Source organism: Stegodyphus dumicola, chromosome 2 (genome assembly GCF_044657685.1).
Source record: "Stegodyphus dumicola isolate Sdum_Otavi_A_Nest chromosome 2, ASM4465768v1".
NCBI lineage: Eukaryota > Metazoa > Arthropoda > Arachnida > Araneae > Eresidae > Stegodyphus > Stegodyphus dumicola.
In genome coordinates this window covers 187,574,709-187,599,221 of record NC_140769.1, presented here as the reverse complement: position 1 = coordinate 187,599,221, position 24,513 = coordinate 187,574,709, and the positions used below count along the sequence as shown (strand labels likewise).

Sequence of the window (24,513 nt, the reverse complement as noted above, 5' to 3'; positions counted from 1 at the left end):
TTAAAATGCGATAAAATCAATCTTTGTTAAATATACAGAGAAGTTTAGTCATTCACATTGCAGTGGCGGAGGTGGCAACACTGCTATGGAAGATATGGCAACATTGCTATGGAAAGAAAATAACATTATAATATGATGCTAAGCTTCTCTTATTAGTAGTATTCTTTCTCGGTTTCTTGATATTTCGCTATTAAGTGATGCGAACATTAATATATTTCAGTAGAATTAATTAAATTAAACTGCACAAGCCGTTAAATAACGAAAAATTTTAATATGATAATTTATCTCAAAGAAATAAAATATTTCATTACACATGAAAAAACAATGATAAAAAATAAGGAGTCAATTATCTTTCAGTACATTTTTATTTACTTTATACAGAAGGACAAACAATAACTACACAGTCATATTCCATGCACCAGCTCTGGAGGTTGGGATGAGATGCGGCCAGTTCATTTGAGCAATTTCACATCACAGAATTTTCGCGTGAACCTGGCAACGCATCTTAGGAACAAGAAGATATCTATATAAAGAGTGCAGAAGGACACCCATATTGCTCAAATTCTTAGAATAAACGTTCATATTTTTCTGCTTTGAAATTATGAAACAAAAAATACCATTGATGCGATATACGTAACTTACATGCCTTGTCAGTCATTTTTTTCAACAGAGTGCTGGTAATTATATATTAATTTCATAATTAACAATGTTCATATAAACAGAAGAGAAGGGTTATTGTTTTTACACAGCGAATACTAATATGGTGCCCTGGCTGTTTTCAAATAACGCCATTCATTTTCTCATTGTTTATTGTTCTTAAGATGCATGCTTCCCTTTAAACACAAGAAGTGAAGAAAAGTTAACATATTTTTAATCTCAAGATTGCAAAGGCTTCCGTAATATAAAAGTGTTAGTCTGTTGGACTTCATAATCATTTGATCTGATGCTATTGTGAGATACATCACAACAGCTCTACGATTAATGACAAAAATGTGATTCTTTCATAACTGCACTACGATCAAAGTTATCGCATTAAGCGGACATGCCATCATAAGGTAAAATTTAAATTAATTACTATTAAAAATTAAAAAAGACATTATACTTATGATACTAAATGGAATTTAAAGAAGCAAAATGTAACTCGAATAATGCTATAAATCTTAGCAGTAGCTGTTGGTAAATAATCAAATGTGCATATTCTATTAGAATTCTATACAAAAAAAAACTAAGAACGTATGCTTTTATTTATGTCTCATCATAAACTTAACAACAGAATGCTGCAATTGTTGAATTTCAAAGGAAAAAGGAAAAATACCTATAATGTTTATTTGTTGAAAGACGATCATGTTGCACAAACTTGAATGCAAATGAAGAAAATCGAAAAGGAGAAGGAAAATACCCTTTTTTTGTTAAACTTGAATGACAGACTCTCAAATTTACATCAAATTTACATTTGCATGTACGCAGTTTTGATAATTTGAAAGGGTTTTTTCGAGAACATGAATATGAATAAGGAAAGGAAAACAGCAGGAAGCAATTTTTGGTATCTTAGTTCAGTGATCCTTTCTGTGAACAGTTCACTAGACTTAAATTCACGTTTATGCCAAATTTTGTAGATTGAATTATTATGGATTTATGGATGAATATCACTTTATTATATAGCTTAAAAAGGTTGTTATGATTATTACTTGACCTAAACTAATTATCGAGCATTTTGACCAGCTTAATTAATTTTCTATGGACACTCAGAATGAAATTTTCTGTTATCTTTTTCTTTGACATGAACATAAAAAATGTTCCTCTGTAATTTTTTTGTTGTTGTTAGGTGTTTTAATTAAAACCAATCAGTGGCAACTCTCAACATATCTCCTTTGCACTTCTGCAGCTGAAAAAGAAAGTTCCGTACATAAATCTTTGCAACTAGTTCTGCAAATTTATGAATATTACGCTGATTCCTACAATAATTTTCATATTTATTAGGTCAGTTTTTATTCATTTAACTGTTCATGTTTTTAGGATGACTTCCCCAAAGACAGTGAAAAACTGCAATTTAGTAAACATCGACAAGTAAATCGATATTATAATGAGCAGTACTTACATAGCAAACCTTACTGGGGATTCCACAAGAATTATGATAATTACTAATCATTACGTTAAAGTCAATTAGATAAGCCAATAAAATGCTATCAGTCTATGCTCATATTAAATATATATATTAATATATCCTCCCTCGCTAATCACTTGCTCTGTTTATACGTTGGGCGTGTTTGGCAATGGGGAAGATCAGCTGGCTTCAACCATCGCTCTTGCGGTGAAGAAAAAATGCGATACCTTCAAAATTTGAAGCAATCAGACGGGTTTAAAAATCTAGGATAAAGAAAAAAGTATTTCATGAATATCCTGCAGTCTTTATTAGGTATATTTTTTAGAAACTTGGAAAAATATATTGGCCGTCAGCATTAAAAAAAAACTTAATTTATTAGAGTATGAGATGCTAGGCGTCAAGTGAAATAACCGCGTCCGAATCCTTGGCAGTCCATTACTGCCGCACCCAAAACGGTCCAGATAAGCTTTAATTGGACAAGCCACATAGAACCGCCGACTATTACCAAGCTGAAACTGAAAAACGAAACTCAACAGCTGTCTTCTTGTAGAAAAGAGCTAACAAGTCCTCGACAGATTGATGCTCAGCAGTACTTACCATTCATCAAGACTTAAAAGACTACCCGATTCAACTCTGCCGATGAAAGAGCATCTCAAGTGTTTTGACAAGACGACTTATTAAGAAATGGAATGGAAATAGAGGCAAAAAATCACATACGGTTCCTTTTTGGGAAAGTCTTGGGTGTCCTTCCGTTCGTTTTATATACAAGTGTTCACTTTTCTCACAAATGGAAGAATGGATCGGTAGAGTCTTGCAATCTTCGATCTAAATGAATATTTAACTGCAGGAAACGTACTAAACAAAAAATAAAATTTAAAGCTTTTTATTAGATAAGAAAGCAGTTTTTAGCACTTTTCGATACATATGGAATGGAAGAATATGTTGGTAAAGTCATGCAGTTCTCGATTTAAAGGTCTATTTAATTTCAGGAGATAAATAATAACCTCAAAAATTTTATTATGTCATAAGATTGTTCAACATAATTTCAAGATGAATACTTTTTAATACATTACTTATCGAGTTATAGTTACGTTATGACTATACACGAATTTATTTTTGAATACTATATGGAAAACATAATACAGTGCACTCTCGATTATCCGGATGCAGGTCATCCGGTTTGCGGATTATCCGCGCACACTCAAAGCGCTATGCGCAAGAGTGTGTTAACAAACACGCACGAGCAAATCTGAATGCCGAGAAAGAATTTTTTAATACAGAAATTGGAGTTTTATCTAATTGGGAAGAAGTTGAGATAATAACTAAAGTTATTACTATTATTATTATTTTTTTTAAACTTTTTGAAAAGATTATGTCCATTGCGAAAAATCGAGGAGTGGTTCGGTAGTTGATCAACTGATGCTTGAGTGATGCGGATATCGTTCCAAATGTCACAAGAACAGAAGAGGCAGAGAGTGATACTCAAAATACAAGCGATAAAATCCTAAAAACTCACTACATCAGTTCTGATACAGTAATTATTTCTACTGAAACACTGTTGGTCTTGCTCGATGAAATGGGATTTGAATAAAATGGTATTTCGAAAAACACGCAGTGAAATCCGACAGATATTTAAACGTTCTCAAAGCAAAGTAACTGCTTATTTTTTAAAGAAATAAATGCATATAATATGCATGAAAATTGATAACGTGGATTATTCGTGTTTTTCCCCAGCATTAGCCCGGATAATCGAGAGGACACTGTATTCATTTTATTTGATTTTTCAAGTTAAAAACCGAGGTAGTGTTTAATCTATAAAGTTTATTTAGGGCAGTTAATATTAGTATTAACTGCCCTAAATAAACTTTATATCTATATTAGTTTCGCACAGTTAAACGATTTAGATGTCTTAAATACATTCAGATTACTATTTTTAATTTATAATAGCTATACAGGAAAGCATTTGTATGATGTACGTTAAATTCCAGTCTAAGCAAAGAAAAATTCATAAAAAGAATTTTTAGAAGAAATACTGCGTCAGTTTGCAGACAAGAAATCTTATAACACAATTTTTAAAAAAAGGATTAAATTACCCAATATACATTATGAGCAAAAATTAATGGAGCGAAATAATTCTGTACCTATCCATAATATCGCTTAAAACATTTAAACTGTTTCATTTCACTGCCACTTATAAAAGAAAGCAAACAAGAAACTTCTTATTTTTTAGCATGCGCATGCTGACTCACGGAGAAATTCGGGTGGAATAAAAGGAATGTACATTTAATTTATAACTTGCCAGGATATGTCGTTTTTTCTTATAATTTCATGTTTCGTACTATGTAAGTTTCTTAAGTTATTAGTAGAATATTTTGATTTTTGAGTTTAATTGAAAAGGAAGTTGCAATACTTTCAGATTCATAGAAGCTAAAATAATTTTCTAAAATTAACATAATCGTGATGATCATCTTAACCAAGGAGAAAATCTAATTTTCCATATAAACTAGTTCTATTAATAATTTTCATCATGGTTATCTAACTGTCATAATTTTTGTTAGTTAATTTCTGTTATATTGCTTAAGAACTTAAACCTGCCATATTTTAATAAAATGATTAATAGCTGACTTTTATATTTACTTCAGTTTTAAATAACATATTTAAAAATCATACGTGAAAGAGCTGAAATTTATATTCTGTCGTTAATTAGAAAAATTCCAGTTTCATTCCATTTACTTAAAAATTTAATAACTACTTGAAATCCTTTATTTTCGAAATTTGTTACAATTCTATCTTCGATACTTATTACAGGATTGTTAGTTTACCGATAAGCATCACATTAATCTTATTTTAAATGGAAACGGTGCATGAATTAGCTGAATTATTTTTTTATTTCTTGAAACATGTGATCAGTATAGACATTCATGTGCATTTTGCATGAATTTACCCTATTCCTAATTTGCGGAAATTTTGGAAGGTTATAAATTATTAAATAAATAATTTATTACATCATGTATGATGATAAAAAATTATGCATGATGTAATTTTTCTATTTTTTTCAATAAATTAAGTAGAGATTATTATTTTTTATCCTGCTGAAAATTTATATCTAATATTATTAACCGTAAATGAAAATTATATACACATATTTACGATAATTTTCTTTAACTATTTCAAATTACGTTTCCTTTTAAAAAATTCAAATCATGAAATGGTGAAGTGTAGTCAATCAATAAATATTAATGTCGCACATATCTGATGTATTTTTTAATGTACGTTGCGCAGTTATATGCAGCGCACAACATTCTGATTTAGCTAACATCAAAAACTGCAACAAAAAAAAATTTTAAAACTAACGCGCACTTTCAAAACATAATATCACAGGAATAAAAACATGATTTACTTTTGTAATTTTTGGAATTACATGCAATATTTGGTTTTCTGAATTAATTCAATTCATTTTCTTTGCTGTTTATTATTAATTTGTACTTAAAAGTTGTATTTAAATTTCTTAGTCCCCCCCTTTGTCAAATGTACAACAGAATTTTTACATTTTTTTTTAAGTTAAAACTTTAATAGGGTCTTTATGCTACTAACCGATATTGGCTGCTCATCTCTTTTTTAAGTAAAACACATTTCACAAATGATAATTTAAACTATTCAATATTATCTAAATTTAACATTTTGTCTTCATTTGAAAGCACAGAATTTTAAAGATGAAAACTATACACTACATGTTGCAAAATATCCAAAAGCTAAACACGGAAGTTTTCCTTCATTTTTAGTGCTTATTACTTCCACTGTTTATCTTATTTTAGAGAGTCATAAATTTGTTTAATAATCTTTACTTCCTGATATTTACCAATATTTGACTAAAAATGAAGAATTTGTCTAAGGAATTGTATCAAGTTTTCTTAAAGTATCCGAAATTCACAAATTAAAACGTATTTATTTAGTTTGAAAAAAAAAAACTTTTTTTTTGAAGCTCAGTTCCTTTAACAAATGTTCTCGTAGTTCTCCTTTAACAAAAAAAAAAAAAAAAAAAAAAAAACTTTCTGTTCATTTAGAATTTAATTCATCTATTTATTAAAACTGCAGATAATTATAAAAGGTCAATACTGCATCTCTCTAAAAAATCAGTTTTAAGATCACGAGGAATTTTTCTTACTCTACTATTACTCGATTATAATTTCACATTTAAGAATTTGAAATTTAGTCTTAATATGCCGTCAGTTTTGAAAAATGATTAAATTTAATATTACAGCTGAATTATAACTTCTCTATTCAGCTTTTGGATAGCACACATATACATTTTTGAATGAGCTCGTACAGCAGAGTTCATTTAGAAATCTATCTCTCACAAAGTCTGAATTTATTCAGAATGAGTGTCTTAAGCAGGAACTTAAACTGAGCACTCTTCCTTTTGTAGATATCTGTACACAATCTCAATAATAATATTTCGTAACCGGGAAACATTTATCTGGTGACAGTTCATCACTACATTCTTCTTTAACAGAAGGAACAAACGGCCATCTTCTGAAAGTCTCTTTTCTCAGCTTTCGCGAATAACAAGAAGTCTAGAATTTCATTCAAGATCCTCACCTGAATGGAGTGTGATTAGCAGAACTGTCTTTTACATCGTTGGAGTCCTTCTTAGCACCGTAAAAGTATGGCATGTACCGATGGATGCCGTATGCTTCCGTTGGAGGAAGCGATGCAGGCCTAAGAACGCCACATGGTTGAGAAGAAGCAGCACTCGCAGCACATAATAGTCCTAAATGATGGCCCAGGCCTCCTGCACCCCACTGCGCCCACATATGGGCCCTACTAGCCGGATTCATGGCATACATTGCTGGCAGATTCGCTAGCATGCCGTAAGTGTCCGTGAAAGACGGCAAGGGACCCGTGGGTTTCCATGGGAGGATGGGGCTTCGCAGTCCTAAAAGGTTTTCTCTCGCCAGAGCTGCTTGAAGATCTTCACGTTCAGGATGTTCTAGGAGGGCCCTAAACGGTGAATGAAGATAGGCTGGGTCCCCAATTAAAGCTTCCATTGTATCCCTGTGGAGAACAAGAAACGTATCTATAAAAATTCAAAAACACAAATATGCTTGTCCTGATGCAAATCGAATGTAAAAATTAATTCGAGAAATTAAACTTATGCATATGTTTTCATGATTCATTTACACAGATAGACCTGTGTAATTTACGATAAGAATTATGTGTAATTTGCACGCAATAGAAATAATCATCACGAGAGCAACTAAATTAATATTTTGGAACAAAATCCTTTACGATCAGTATGAAACAATCTACACTAATTGCATTATACTATGTGCCACATAACTTCTAAAGCAAACTTTTGCTACTTTTTTCGAGGATTTAAATTTCGAAGGCGCAAAACATGGATGAAAAAAAAAAAAAAAGACACAGGGCGAGAAATCATTACAGATATCGAACTTTGAATTGAATTAACCATCTAGCAAATCAATCTATCGGAGAATCAGACTACAGTTATACCTTAAAACAGAGTAAGCATACATAACTGACGTGATCGTAGGTACTTCTTCGATATGAAATGATGCATCAATCAGACTCATTCATTTCAACAATTTATGAAGGATGTGAAATCTTTTTTAAGATGAATTACAGTTTTTAGTTTCAGACAGCTAACTTTTTACTGTGCATTTTTAAACCATATCATTAGGAATGCGTACCTAAATGTATTCGTATTGCTCGTTAAAATCAGACTGAAGACGGATATAATAACATAGGTAGTTTTTTCAACAATGTGACTCATATTCACTGGGGACAGAAATTTAAATCAATTACTGTCTTTGTCTTTTTCTCAGCCTATCTGCTTGTCAAAATAGCCATCTATTTATATGCATAACTCTAATTACATCGGTTCTTAAATCAGCTCCTAAAATTAATTATAATTTAACTTCCGAGCTATTTCTCACGTCATTTCGGCCTTTTTACTGACCTACCGCAAAGAAGACAGTTTCAAGTAGGCCATATATCTTACGGAAAACTAGAAAGGGAACTATTTCCTTCCACGATTTCCCACCGAATGAATGAATCCCTCTACGATAAGGTCGCCAATTGCCCGTAACGTGTCACCCGAGAATTCCCATTTCTCTACTGAAGATTTCTGTGTATTCTTTCTTGTCTGTTCTCAGCATGTGTCATGTGTTGATGTTACTATTCTTCTCCTCCTTCCTGGAAAAGGTACAGAACTGAGTGTTTTGCACTTTTCAATTTTATTTCTTTTCCTCCGAGGGAGCTCGAAATTTGGATATTATTTGAAGATGGCAAGGGAATTAACTGAACATAAACAAGTCTTTTACGTCTAATAAACGGCCCCTTAAATACTATGATACGAATTAATCTATAAATGAGAATTCCGGTACAATGGAATAGGCTAAAGTCGTGCTAGTGCAAATCGTACACCTAATTTCTCTGAGCGAAAATGTCGATCGCGAAAAAATATTGATACGTGATAAAATTGATAAAACTCCTGGCACGTATGGAATTGATTACTTGCTTCCGAAACTTGGAGCAAATAATTTTATGCATTACACTATAACCGTAGGATGAGGTTAGAAACAGATCTAAAATAGCTTTGTTTCGCGGGTAGGTTTATTTGTTTACAAAACTCAGTACAAGCAAATAAACAACTATTACAAATAAAGTAAACAAAATCATAGTATCATTTCCTTTTCTTTAATGCCTAGTTTTATAACTTACCGTATATATATTTCAAAAAATAAATGTGTTGTTGTTATTGTGTTCTAAAACCTGAAATGATTTTAAAAACTGATAAAGATGAAATCGAGTTCTACTTTATAATTTTACGCCATCTTCTTAGCCTTTTATTATTATTATTATTATTCGCCCCAACCATTATTTTATAGAATTTTAATTTATGAAGATTACTTTTTATTTTCCCGCTTTTCATTTAGACAAAATTTCGCAAATTCTGTTTTAATTTAGAATTAATTCTTCAGAATTAATTCTTCGTTTCAATTAGAATAAAAACAGATTCCCATTTCAGTCAGAATGAAAAAAAGAATTCGTTTCACATCTGTTTATCTATATTCTCAATCGATATCAAATATAACAAATATTTTCTTAAAACAGTTTTTTCGATAAAAGCAAATATGATGGAATTAAAATGTAATTTAGCTGGTCATAAAAAAGCAACTTTTAATTTTTCTAAATTTTTTCTCATTTTTCTTTTATTCATTTTATTTTTAATTACTTCAGAAATTTTAATCATGATAATTGCATAAAAATCTAACAAACATACGATGAGAATTTATTGGGCAAACTTCCTTTACCCCCAAAAAATTGTATATATATTCTTCAAAATATTAATCTGCTTTAAAAATTGCTTGAAATTTTCTAATTTAAAACCTTTCTTCGATGATAGAAAATATTGAAAATAATGAGAAAATAAGCACGCTGCAAGTGTAATTTGAAACTCTGAAAATGCGCTTTTTGTTGTTTTAGCAAATAACGCGTCATTTGGTTGTTGATTGCGCTCGTTATGAAGTAATTATAATTGTTTGCTTTGAAATATTTCATTTAAAGAAATAAGTAAACTACACAATCGAAATTTTGGTAGAAAGAAAAAGCTGCTTACCTGTCGAATTCAGTTAATCTGGAAGAATCTCGGAAACCTTTCGCAAAAGGATTGCTGTCTATTTTTAGTTTGGTGATCTGCAAAGAGAAAAATTGAATACTTAAATTAATTTTCAACAACAAATTTTAGTTAGATTTATATAAAATGAAAAATGAAAGACAGTCAAATAGATTTGTAACAAAATTGAGAAATATACAGACGTTTTCTACAGAAGATAGAAAAGAAGGAAATAATTGTTCGGGATTCGAAATCATTGCCTTCAAATATTTACATGAATACCTTAACTGTTAATAAACTGAAATAACAGTATGTAGTGCATTGATTATAACGAAAATTAAGCATAAATTTTTTGTTTCATTATAATCATTTCTGACTGTATAAGAGACGAATTAAATCTACTTTATAGTTTTTATTATTCTAAAAGAAATCAACAAATTTATAAAGTGAAAAACCAATGCAACAGAAAACTGTAGAACCATGCATTATTTTTATAAATCACATATTGTTACGAATTTGTACATAGCTAGATGATTTTAGTGCAGTTATATGTGAAATTGTTGTATTTTTCTGTGTAATATAACATAAAAATCTAAGGGAGAAAAGCTATGCCGGAAAACAAAATACAGGGGCAAGTGCAATTAACATTGAGTAAATGGTTATCTCGGTAATTTGGTGAGATATCGCTCAGCTGACAAAAGGTTCTGGCCACTTATTTTGTCGCCAAATTTGGCGAGAAGTCGTCAAAAGTCGCCTAACTTGGCAACCACTTCTCAACATTTGGGTCCAGTCCCTGTGTCACCGTAATAGGTATTGTAATTGAATAAATGTAATTGACCACTATGTTAGCTGTAACCGTAATTCGACCCTCATATTGCTTTGCAGTAATTTCGAAAAGCAGAAAGTACTAAAAATATCTCGGAGGCCGGTACAAAGCTATGTAAGGTCGGAGAGAGCATCTGCTCTCTCTCAGTTATTGTTGCGAGCTGTTATTTCAGCCTGAACTGAGATATCCCGGAGCTTCCTCTTTAGATGAGCTTTGCATTGCGTTGAGTTTAACTCTTTTATTAGTCTGAAGCGTAACAACGGATTGTATTCTGTGATACTGTGAACACCTGTACGAGCATTTCTATGGACAATTACAGGACTTTCAAGTGTTTCATTTGATAAAAATAAATTTTATTAACCCATCATCAGACCTGTGTGCATTCAATCTATTACGAACCCGTATGCACGCAACAATATTAAAAATAAAGGCAAGTTATTTATTTGTAATTTAAGTTATTAGCCATTTAGTATCTCCTATCGAATTCTTGAATAATTTGAATATTTTGATATCTGAGTTATTAATAGCAATTAATAATTCGAATAGCTTTACTAAACTGTAAAGATTTTAAGTACATAATTTTAAAAAACGTGCACTTAATATTTCTTAATTCAAATATAGCTATTAAGTTGTAAAATTTTTTCGGAAGGTGCTAAGTATCACTATATGCGCCAGTCCTTGCAAAAGAAATAATCAAAATGTTCACTTTACTTTCAATATGGAAAATTGTTGCACGCTGATTTTGAATAATTTTAGTCATCATAGACCAGAGCCGAAAGCTTTATCTTCGTTAACGTTTTACATTGTTACCAAAATTTGCACTGTCCATTCAAAAATATATTCGTAATAATATAATAATTCTTACATAATTGTATAGTTACTGGGGTAAATTGAAATTTCTATGATCGTTAAAATAATTTTACGTGTTGGTTATAATCAAGCTCGATAGCTTTGTCACGTCATTCAATTTGTATTAAGGTAAAGATGGGTATTGTCATTAAGGTGACTATTGATGGCAAACATGTTTATTGATGTAAGGTAAAGATGACTATTCAGGACTAGTGACATTAACTTACACAGCAATTTCGAATGGAGTCCCAGATAAGATCACGTTTAGTTTGTTATGGTTTGGCTTATTTCATTACGGCAAAGGACTCGAGGGTTATCTGCTTAAGGTGAGGTATGCCTTAGTGGAAGACTTTCTAAGGAAAACTGACTCGTATATACGTTACACATGGGGTAAAAACGAAAACGTTCATGCAGATACATGTCCGAGGTTCGAATCCATTGCGGGATTCGAACCTCGGACAGAACTACCAGTGTTTAGCGACTTTCCCTCTCAGCCGCTTGCGGGCCTCATAAGATCACGTTTAAGCCCATATCATCTTATATAGAAGTCATGAGAAGATGGTTTCTTCATCGAGTTGTAGCATGTCTGTCCGTAAAAGAGGGTATGGACTTTGAGTGTTTGGACAAACTTAGAAATTTAGACAATTATTTCATTCAAATCCTATTTAAAGCCATGGTTATTCAGCTGCCTCAGAATATGTTTTGTTTATAGTATATAAAGAATTAAGCTCCTCTTTAATTATTCTTTGTAGAACAAAACATGTTCTTGTAATGACAAACCAGTCATTATTCGTAGTCCCAATCCTCATTCGTAGTGTAATTTCAGATGAATGTTCCAATTCACTTTGGCTTGCTTTTGAAACATAAACTAGTTCCAAACTCCTAACAGACGTAACGCGAATTATCGCTTGTCTGAATTAACTATTACATAAAAAAAAAAAAAAAAAAAAAAGCTTAAAAAATCTTGAAAAAGCTTAAACAACCTTTTTATTAAAACTGAACTTTGAACATAAACGCACTTTTTGTGCTAACAGAATCAACCACTGCTTGTGGCGATAAAACTAAAGTAACAATCATATTCAAATTTAAAACGTAGACTAGTAGTCAAAAACTGCACAATTAAATTTAAATCTAAGCTGGCTCAAACACTCTAACTAAAGTATCAGATTTAAATGTCGGCAGGAATAACGCAAAGGCCGAAGCATTATAAATTTATCAGAGCTGATAGGAACTACGTAACACGGCCGCGAGAGACAGAAACACGTTCTGCCTTACAATCCAAAAACCTCAGTTTAAATACTCTTTAACGCATTTACATTTTGGTGAGAAAACGGAAAGGAGAAGTTATAATAAAGGCTAAAATTATAAATAACTAGTTAATTTAAATAATAAATCTTACAAACTCAATTATACCTGCTTCATTTATTTGTCGTTAACTTTCATAATTAAAGTTCCTTCTGCAAAGTATATTTCAAATTCGGTTCTAAATTTCGGTCTTAAAAACTAAAATATTATGCATCTACGTTAGTTCTTGAAATCCAGACAAGCCGAATCACATTCAGAAAGTTCAATTAAACTACAGGCTACCTAGTAGTACTAATAATAGCAGACTATTTAAATTATTGCGAACTGTGATATACAGTTGTAGATCACAATGCACTTACAGCAGTCGTATGTTTTATAAATCTAAGAATCCAGAGGTTCAAATAAAGCAGAGATTTAAAAAGTAATAATAATAGCAGACTCTTTAAATTATTCCGGATTGTAGTGTATTATATAACTATAGACAAAAGTACATTTATAACATTTTTATGCTTTACAAAGCTACAGCCTAATTTTCAAGCTGAATTTATAATATTATTTTGAAACGAGCGAAAAATGATTATTCCTTCTTTAATTTGATGCTTATTTGAAAAAAAAACTTTACTTACTAACTGATTTTGGTACGCTGTAACTGCTGTGAAGACGGTCTCCGGAAAAATGTATGACCTGTATTCTTCTGCTTCAAGATCCGTGATAGGACCGCCAGAACCGTGGGTATTCCTGCGCCGTACTAAATGAATTCTCGGTTGGTACTTGTGCATAGAATTAAGAACTATCTGTAAATATCAGAAAACAAATTTTAAACAACTTGTGCTTAAAGCTTGTAAGCAAAATAGTTTCACTGAAACAGTTCCGTAAGAAATGAAATTAGCTTTATTTCTTGCATATGCAGGATTTTAAAATTAATTCTATTTACTACGGGCTAATATTTATCAATTCATTGTTATCCGCTTGCAAGAAATATTATATTATATTACTTCATTTTGCCCCATATCCTCGACATTTCATAATTTAATCTTTACATGCACCAAAGGTTAACCTTTGATGCATGTAAAGATTAAATTAAGCAAACCGAAGATTGTGGAGTTTCTTTCTTTTAAACCAATCAGTAAAAATGTACATATTTATTTTCCTGAGGATGGAAATAAATATGGGGAAACATGACAGCAGAAAAAAAAAAGAGATTAAGCTGTTTGTATACCCTGCTATTTTTAACAGTATATTATATATTTTAATGAGGTCAAATACTGTCTACAAAAAGATTTTGCTTTCGCAGCAGGTGAAAAATATTACCCCCATGCACCTTATTATATACACGAATTTCAATCTAAGAACACCTGCCATCAGACGTCAAAGGACTAATCATCTATTTATCATTGTATAAATAAAGAAATAAACATGTCCACTTGTCAACCACCCCAAAGATAAAGATCAAGGAGTAGAAAAGTAACAACCGTGACATAAGACGACGTGGTGACCATATCCTTGGTTTGTGTGTTGGTTAGATAAAATATGGTTACTTTCATAAGAAGTTTTTTTTTTTTTTTTTTTTTTTTTTTATTTTGTCAATTTAGGAAAGGCGTAAAAAAATGGAAATTCTTCTCTTCTTTTGCTTCTTTATCTCTCAGTGATTTTCAATTACAATGGTTATTTTTTTTCACAGCCGCATGTAAAAATGCAGGATCTCAGTCTCTTCACAGGTTTTCACGGTTGGAATTTACATTAGACACAGCAGGAATTCAGGAGTAGAAAACACATAAAAATATTCCGTATTCTAATCTGGAGTTGAGTACTGAACTTACAATAACTGACTGTATGCAAATATTTCTTTCACAATAACAGGTGGAAGAAATATTTTTCATTATAACATCATCAGAAACATAACTTTCTAAGCGACCAGCCATGTTTAAACCTTTCTTGGTGGTGGAATATATACGATAACTTTCAGCTCTCAAAGCACACATACGTAAATATTGTTATAACTACATTCATACCTTTAAACTGATTAAATTCCAGATGGAACTTTTGTAAAAGAATTTTTAATGTCATTAATTTTTTTTTTTTTTTTTTTTTTTTTTTTTTTTTTAGATCCAGTCACTTAGTCTGTATAAATCAGTGTGGCGAATACTCTGCAATGCAAGTTAGTGATGCAGCTACAAGAAATTTAGAAATTTAAGTTTCATTTTTCAAATATCTCACTTAATAGTTCTACCCCAATGAAATAAGCCCAAAAAAATCTTAAAATTTATTACTACGCACGAAGTCAATGAAATGTGGAACAGGCGAAAAACAAAATTGAACTGCCTTGAAACTGAAAATTACTTTTTAATTGATCATACCTTCATAAAAAAAGAGGACAACTAATCTCAATTATATTACCTGTTCTTACATTTTCGTAAATTTAAAAAACAAACAAACAAACAAAAAAAAAAAAAAAAAAAAAAAAAAAAAAAAAAAAAAACCTCCTTTCAACTTGTTAAAATCCCAACGGAGGCACGCAATTTTTCTGGTCCTAAACTTCCCTCCTTCTCGATTCGCAATATTCTGATCATCTCAATATTTCTGGCAATCCGACTAGGAAATTCCATTCTAAATAACATATGTGGTTCTCGTGGCTCTTAGCTTGTTAATGATTTAAAAAGATTGCTGACATATTCACTGCGATTCATATTGACAAAAGTGAAACAGTTATCTGTATTAAAATGGCCATTATAATAGACTGATCAGAAAATTATCCATAATAACCCCGATCCTCCCCCACCTTGGAGTTTTGCAAAACAAGTAATAAAACTGGTAATTATTTCCTGTGCTCTTTTACATTGCTATTTAGATGTAGACAAACCTTTCAGAATTTTTTAATTATAAAAAACGCTTTGGATTCATTCGCTTAGCAGTGAAATTTCTAAAACAAACGATTTGTAAAATTAGTTATCTTAAAGCAATTAAAAGAACTAACAGTTTTCCATAATTAACATAATATTAAATAAAACCTTAGGACAGACTTGGTCATTACAAGAAACAAGTGCGAATCGAAATTTATGTGTTAAACATTTATAGATAATAAAAATTTTCATTCTTACTCAGAATTTCACATCCGAAAGAACGCATGCCTAGAACATTTAACTACGGGGGTGGTAAAATTAAAGCTATCTATCTTCACTTAAGACTGCCTCATTGTTGCAAATGTGTTCGCCGAAAACATCGCAGAGAAAACAACACAAGGGGAAAAAAAAAGGTCGTTGCACAAAACATCGTGAAAGGAAGGAGAAAAGAAAGCAGTTCTAAAACATCGTGGTAGAAAATAAAGCGGTGCAAAACTTTTACAGTTTTAGTTCATCATCGGTACGAAACATCCTGGTAAAGAATACAACACCTACAATTCATTGCATGATAATAGCATCGCAGATTTATGTTTTCTAACTGAAAAATTTCATGTGAATTTTTTCGTAATAATTTGCAAGCATAAAAGAAATAAGTAATATTTTTACCACTGTATATCATGTTTTTGTATTAACAAATAAATGTTTACTGAAAAAGTAACAGGGAAACATAAACAACCAAAATGTGGAAATTAGTAAAAATTAATGCTATATATAGAAATTAATGGAATTTTAAACTTATGCTGATAACTGTTAAAAATTATTATTTAATTAACCTGTTTTATAAAGTTGTTAAAGTAGATTTTCATGAAAAAATATAGTATAAAAAAGAGTAGGAAGAGGAAATTGCATAAATTCTATTAGCTGCTATATATAGCATTAATTTTTAGTAATTTCCATATTTTGAATGCTTAAGTTTCCTTCTTGCTTTTTCAGTAGAAATTTACTAGTTGGTTCAAAAATACGAAAAATAGAGGAAAAAATGTTATTTACTTTTCTTGTAGTCACAAATCATTAAGCGAAAATTCACTTCAATATAAAAATCGTAAAAACAACCTTGTATTTAGCGTAGGTATAATGAAACACTCAATCGATTTCGAGGGCAGCTAAAGGTCCCTCTTCATCAGGAGAAAGAAATACCTAGAAAGAAGAAAATAAAGGAGAAGGAGTCACAGAAACACGTGGTCCTTATCAGCACTGCACGTGGTTATAACTAGATTTTTAATCAGAGTCTCCTTTATTTTCTTCTATTTTATTTATTATTATTTTTCTCCTTTATTTTCTTCTTTCTAGGTATTTCTTTTTCCTGATGAAGAGGGACCTTTAGCTGCCCTCGAAATCGATTGAGTGTTTCATTATACCTACGCTAAATACAAGGTTGTTTTTACGATTTTGATTGTCACATTAGCGTGTTTCTCTTCTAGTCACTTCAATATGTTTTCATTCAGAAAACGTATGTCTGTGAATTTCTGCCCCGCTTTATTTTCTGCCATGATGTTTTCTACCACGATTAACTGCGATGTTTTCTTCTTGTTTTTCTTTCTGACACTTTTTTCCCCTTGCATTGTTTTCTGCACGATGTTTTCACCCTTTGTACACTGATCTTGCCAACCGTTATGCGATGTCTCTGGCATCTTGACTCTTCAAAATACATTTTAATTTTCATGATAAATTCAGAAAAAAAATAGTAATAATTTAAAAGAGCGAATGTGAAGATGTTAAGCTTAACAGTAACGAAGACGTATGTTTACCAATTATTATCAATCCTGTAATGTAAATAAAGCATACGTAATTTTTATTCGCATAGATATTTTGTGATTAATTTATGAACTCTCGATCAGGTTAGGCTATTTTAAAACTCTCGATCCTTACCTTTGGATTTAAGAACTTACTTTCGTTTAAAGAAATCAAAATATTGTTACAAATGCCGAATATGCTAATGAACATCGAACGAAACATTTAAAAGTTCTCTGTGCGGCATAAAAATATTAATCACTCTAATACCAAATGACATGTTTGTTGCTTTAATAATAGTAAAACAGATCTAACAAGAGATAAAGAATTTCAAATAGCTGTAAAATCTGCTAGCCGGTTATTAGCCATATTCGTACATAAAACAGAAGGAAAGAAAAAAAAAAACTTTGCTTACATGTCCTTGTTTGTCCATCTCATTGTTGGTCAGTTTGACCTTTTCGAAAGACACCACCTGTTTTCGGAGCTGGTCAGCTGTGAAAGGAGAATCAGGATGAGTGTATAACCGTGCTGGAGAGGGGGGATCTGCTTTTCCAGCCACCAGCCATGATGACCGATGGTAGGCATACCGATACCTTTTCTGGTCTACTGGTACGATGTCCATAAGTACAGAATATTTGTAATTGGAGCCATGCTGCAAGGGTTCGATCGTTTCTACTCCCGAAAACGAAACCCTTAAGGTAGGAAACATTCTCCTAAAAGAGAGTTATTCATTGTGAAAAATCAGAATGCAATACAGACATTTTAGTGCTAGAGAGAAAATATATTTCATAAGCTCCACTCTATCTCTTAATACAGCAAGAGGCAATACAGATTCATTATGATATTGACAAGTAAAGACACTCAGTATTCTCTTAACTTTTATTATATTATAAAATAAACGGCTACCCAAATACTTCACATCGCAACAGTATTTTTCAAGTAACAGAACTGCTTCTTCTGTAGAAATATTCGGCAATGAAAGATTATTTGGTGCATTTACCGTGGTAACTGCTTGGCTTTAAAAATGAAAAATCTGCTGTTTCATCAAGAAGGAAGAAAAGATTGCCAAGGTAAGATTGCACGAAATATAACTAACTGTATTACTCGTGTGCCAATGAACAGTGACCTTTTTAATCCTAAAGACATATTGATCTAAATATTATTAAGATCTTAACCGCATCCGAATGATTTCAGAACTCAAGAACTTCCTTTTATGATAAACTATTTTATTCATCAAATTATCTGGACCTAGCAAATGGATTGGATATTTTCACACTGAGGTGAATTCGAAATTGTGACTTTGGTTAATTTGATGGCATAGAAGCTTTAATTTAGAAATTCTTTGTGCTACAGGAAGAATATTGCTTAAACAATACCGTTTAGCACGACATTATATCATTAGAAACAGAGAAATATTAGCGTAAGTAACCATGTACCAGTAAGAGCTATTGTGTGACGGGATCAACAACTAACAACGATGACTTTCAAATCATTCTTTAAATTCATCATTTTTTGAAAGACAAGAAATAATTTCAATTTTTGTTAGTGGTAACTTACCGCTTTGGAGTTCAATGCAAGTAAATCCCAACTGACCACTTTCATTCCAGCCCCACATGTGAAGGCCATCATCATTACTTATGGCTGCAGATTGCCATCCCCCAGCAGCTATAGCTATAATGTATACCATCCCAAAGAGCATACAGTAATGATGGTTTATCTAAGTTCTCGAATGTACCAGCTCTATCTGTCCTCTGCTGTGAAATACTTCCAAATTAAGTGAAATTAAAAATTCAGCGAAAATCAACCTTAGTCTGGTATAGGTTTTAAATAAAACTCTGTTGATTTCTAGGGCGATCACACTCAGATCCTTATTCACTTGCTTTAGGTATAACAATGGCTGTCCCTGCTGTCATTTTGCATATTCCCTTCTTCCAAAGAAGAGGGATTTGCATCTGATCGCTCACGAAACTAATAAAATTTTGATCAAAATCTACGCCAGAATAAGGCTGTTTTTTTATCTAAATTTTAAATGTCCCTTCTTAATAGTTTACAAAACTTAACAAGGTTATTTAGCATGCAAAGAAAGTGTTATTTAATATTTATCACCTATCTGATCATAACAATAAATTTCTTTGAAAATATAATTTTGTGAAAAAATAATATTTTCAATGAAGAATGTGACCAAATGAACATATCTTTCCTAGCATGGAAATGGAATACTTAATAAAATATCTACTGATAAGCAAAGCGCTTTTAAATGCCATGCAAATATTAAAAAAGTCTCGAGTTACTGGTGATTACAGTTCACAACAAATACAACTCAAACTGATGAAATCAACGTGACACCTTATTTTTTCAAACATTTATACATATTTAGTAAAGAGATCCGTATTTCAACTGAAAACAAATAACGAAAGCAATTAATTCCTCAACACTCTGCTCTCCTTTGTGTGTATAGTTACGGTTTCCGTAGCAACGTATTTTTTTTTTCCTTCGGCATTTGGTTCATTAACGATGCGTAACGACTTCTCCTGAAATCGAGTACATTTCTTATCGCTTCTAAATGCTGAATGTAGTATATCTTTCATATCGGGTTATTTCTGTTCTCAGTAGTCGACAACTGATACAAAAATATTTATGGAGATACAGAACACACTAAGTTGATCTGCCTTTTCGCTCACAAATTGCAATTCATGTAAAGCTTATGAGATAATTTACTACACTAGAAAGGTCATATAAGCTATTACGCTTATTCTTTATGTTTTGCACGCGTTTAACTAATTGTAATTAAGTTTCTTTTTAACTAATTTGACGTATTTTCCATGGATGGGGCTTCGTTAATGTTGATGATACGCAATATGTCTGACACGAATATTTTACATAAAATGCAAAAATTAATATTGTAAGAGAATTAATTGGTCAACTGGTAAGAAAGGTAGAAGAAAAAAAATCAAACATGTAACTTGTGCTTCGATTAGTAACTCATTTCTTTTACTTAATTATACTGCAATACGATACTGGTTTTTATTGAAAAAATTAAATTATCTTTTATGTATCATGATACTGTTCGTAAACAGCATTCGTATTTTATCCTGTATGGTTTGTAAATCAGTGTATTCATATTTTATATCTTTTATTTTAATTATAGTTGCATAAACGTTAGTTGAAACTGAGTAAAATAAATAAAATATTGGTGGAGATTAAGTTATATTCTTATATTTAATTAAATAACTTTTAATGTGAGATAAATGTACGGTATACAAGGAAATCAATCAGAAAAGCTAATTTGAAACTAAAAACAAATGGCTTGGTTTGGTTATGGCAAAGCACTCGAGGGCTATCTGCCTAATGGAAGAAATGTCTTCTTGGGGAACGTTTTAAGTGTAACTGCCTCGTAGTGTAAACCTCTAGAGGGCTAGCTGCCTTATGGGAACGGATGCCTTCGTGAGGAACTTCTGACGGAAAATGGCTCGTATACACTTTACACATAGAGAAAACCTCGAAAACACCCATACAGTTCGCCAAGATTCGAGCCGCGGATCGAACTATCAATGTTCAGCGACTATACCGCTCGGCCGCTGCTGGACCCAAAAACAAACAGTAAAACGCATTGTGAAATCCGCAGGTTCATAAGGTTAATTTTTTTTATCGAGTATGGAGAGAATTCTAGAAACTAGATGTCTTCAGACTATTGAAAATTAATAAGCAGTGTGAAAGAAATAACTTTTCTTTGTAATCTATATAGTACACTCCCTTGCCCCCCCCCCAGCAGAACGGTTTTATGAACTAAAACATAGAATGGACGATGATCACTCTCAGAAATTATCTTTCAGCGCCTCTTCAGACGGAGAGTTAGCACCCTTATGCATTTCGTTAATTTACGTCGACAATACATCACACATACCCTTGTCAAAAAAAAAAAAAAAAAAAAAAACAGAGAGTATATTATAATTTACTGCATTGAGTTATCAATCTCTGAGGATTTCTTCAAAGTGTTTTTACAATGTTGGTTTCATATTCATTTGCTGAACATCAAATTCGAGTCGAAATGTGCTCATTAATTGACCTGAATGTCATTCTGCGAAGCTGTTTTTAAATTTCAGGTAAATTTTGTTAACTTAAATTCAAAATCTTTCACCGTAGAAAATATAAATACAAGCTTAATTTAACTAACAGCTGAATATATAAGAACTATCGTGATAAAGTCTGTGATTTACGATGATAATATGTTTGTAAGCTCGATTTTCAAACGTCTTAATTACTTCATGTCAATCAAGTACAAAAATGTATATTTTCAGCTAGCATTAGAAATTAATAGCCTAGAAGACAAAATTTTCTAAAACTATGCACACGTAATTAAACCAAAAGCACAGTTTATCAGTGAGATATTTTTATATGTTTAGGCGGAACGGGAAACGTAACAACGCCAGCTGAAAGACTAATAAAATCTAGAAAGTATCTTGCACGACCTTATTAAATAGCTTAAATCTGGGCATAATAATTCTTCGAGACATGCATAAAAACAAAGAAATATTCTCCAGATTTTATTACCATAAAACTAAGTATTTCTTCAAAAAAAAACTTCATTTTTTTACAAGTCTTTTATAATTTATCCTATGTTAAACAACAAACCCTTTTGTGATGCATATCACCCACATACAATGGAAAATATCTTCCGAAAATCTTTCAAAATACACCCAAATCCGAAATATGCATCATAATAGACCATACTTAAATGAACAGAGCGCTTGGTGTTCTTGTTAAGAGGGAAAAAAATCGGCGTTTTCTACTTTCTGCCGCCCCTAAATGGTCATGAATGCAGCAGACTGCTACACGCCCAAAATTAAATGGCAACCTCATCAGATATTACCAGGTGCAGGCATTTTAGAATGAAAAAAACTGAGAATTATTCCATTAAAAAGCGTTACCGAAAGAGCTGGATTCTGGTATGCGATGAACTATTAAGTTGCAGTCTGTATATCATTGACCCTGCACTACATTGGACTAAAGTCTATTACCAAGGAACAAGCATCCTGTTTCAGAATACTTTTGTTCGTTGTTTAAAAACCTCATTGGAAAATAACAAGTTAAAAGTTTGCAAGAGTTAAGATCACCAAACTAATTAACAGTCTATTACTTACTCCTTGGTCTATGATTAAAACGTAGCATTGAAGGTCAGTTTTGAAATAGTCTAAAAAACTAACCATCTGTGTATACAAGACTGATACAATATAAGGAAATTTATTTGCATTTATGTTTCGCCAAGGTTTTTTAATGTTTAAAATATTAAAAGGAAGAACTTGCGAACTTTAATGTGTACATGATCATTATTATAATCATTATCTTCGTTTGATATTTCGTTGTTATTTGAAGATAATGACATAGTCTAATATGCATCTACCGGGACAATTTTTAAAACATACCCTGGAGAATATTAAAGTACAGGGATAATAATTTAATAAAACACCTCAAGATCTCTTACCTCTCTTCCAGTACCAACAACCTTTCGAGAGGACTTCTGGCTTGATAGTATTTGAAGTGTTCCCAAGCTAGATTTATGGATCTCGTTAAGTCAGATTTATAGGTCTCGCAAAGCTGCTATGCAATTATTAATAACGGTGCCTTTTCTTCGGGATTCGGACCTGGGCCCGAGCTATTGAAAACCTCCTGCCACCATGTTAAAAAGGCAGTAGCTACTGAGGTTGTAAATGTTTTATACTGGAATTTATGAATATGGAAAGGTGCAAATGTGAAGCGTTAGTTCCCGCTATAAGTAGTAAGCACTATCTCACTCCTGATAGCTCAGAAGAATAATTAATCTGAAATCCCGAAACGAATTCATCAGAAATGGCGGATGAGCGGGCTACCACCAAAGCAATATTTATAAATTCTATGCACTGAAAAACTGACAATAAACTAACTATTAATTTAATGTACTCTATACAAAGTTCCCAGCTGCGACCATAGTAAAATTTATGAGTTCTGTGTATACCTGAAAAGAAAGTGCATCAGAAACATTTCAATATGAATGAAGTCAATTCATTCTTTCCAAGCAACAACCAATTCGTAAAGAATTTTTTTTGTTGCCAAACCAGGAAATAAAAACTTTGGGCATTTCAGGTTAATACGTATACATATGATATCATGATTTAAATTTAAGATAATATAACAATTTTTTCTCAATATCAATAAAAGAATGAACGTGGCAATAACATATCGTGTCAGTTATCCTAACCTGAAAGAAAAAAATTGCCAACAACAGCTATTTATTTAGAATGCTGACATTAACGAAAATTTTCCACATACAGTGACGTTACGTGCAATCGCGTGCTTTCTTCAACGTCAGAATATGACCTTATATAATAATAATATATTTAATGTTTGGCAATGCTATTTTTATTTCAGATTTTGTAAAACTTAACAAATTTTTTATTAACAAACTCTACGATTTGAAAGCGAGCAGTGGCAACACTTTTCGAAATAAAGCAGATTTTTAGCTCCAGCGTGCGAGACTGTTGCCACTCGGAAGGGCGAAAATTAGCGCTTTCAGAGTTTTTAATTACTATCTCAGCTAATTAAATTCGTACAAAGATGAGAGTAATCGAAATGGCTTCAAACGAATTTTTGGAATCCGGGGGGTACCTCTCTCAAAACTCAAATCCCCGTCGTTTCGAAGGAGATAATGCCAAACAAACAGACAGACGCTCACAGATTTTAATGGAATAGATATTTTGATTTTGCCATCAATAAAAGAGGCTTGTGACAGTGATAAATAATTCAATGCATTTTTTGACATATCTTTTAGGTCTTGATTAAAGAAATCACAGTTAAAGTTGATCAAATAGACAATCTTGATCAGAAAATATAAGAATAAACAAAAATTCCTTGCAAATTTGGCATTAAAAAATATAATTCCTTTCTCAATAAATAAAACTAATAAACTTCCATTCTGACCTAATGATGCCAAAGCAATCGACAATGATGCTACGTTAATAAGTGGATGAATTAAAAAGAAAAGAACTCCAATTAAACATTTTAAAGCAAATTTTAAAAATATCTTAATCTTCAAGAAAAATGAAGTATAAATTAGGATAACCGCCAGAGAAATACCAATGCAGAAATATTTGCTACGAAAGGAAGAGAGTCCCCAAAGACCTAA

At 31.7% G+C, this 24,513-nt stretch overlaps 1 protein-coding gene across 1 annotated transcript in view; it reads right to left on the bottom strand.

Moving 5' to 3' along the window:
- Positions 1 to 346: 346 nt before the first annotated feature.
- The window catches only part of LOC118188113 (uncharacterized), a 96,435-nt gene continuing 72,268 nt past the window's right edge, over positions 347 to 24,513 (bottom strand). The window contains exons 4-7 of the mRNA XM_035358471.2: positions 17,770 to 18,067; positions 13,350 to 13,517; positions 9,747 to 9,823; positions 347 to 7,159 (exon numbers count right to left, since the gene is read on the bottom strand). Of these exons, the coding sequence (XP_035214362.1) occupies positions 6,700 to 7,159; positions 9,747 to 9,823; positions 13,350 to 13,517; positions 17,770 to 18,067 (1,003 nt within the window). The 3' untranslated portion in view covers positions 347 to 6,699. The remainder of the gene's footprint in view (positions 7,160 to 9,746; positions 9,824 to 13,349; positions 13,518 to 17,769; positions 18,068 to 24,513) is intronic.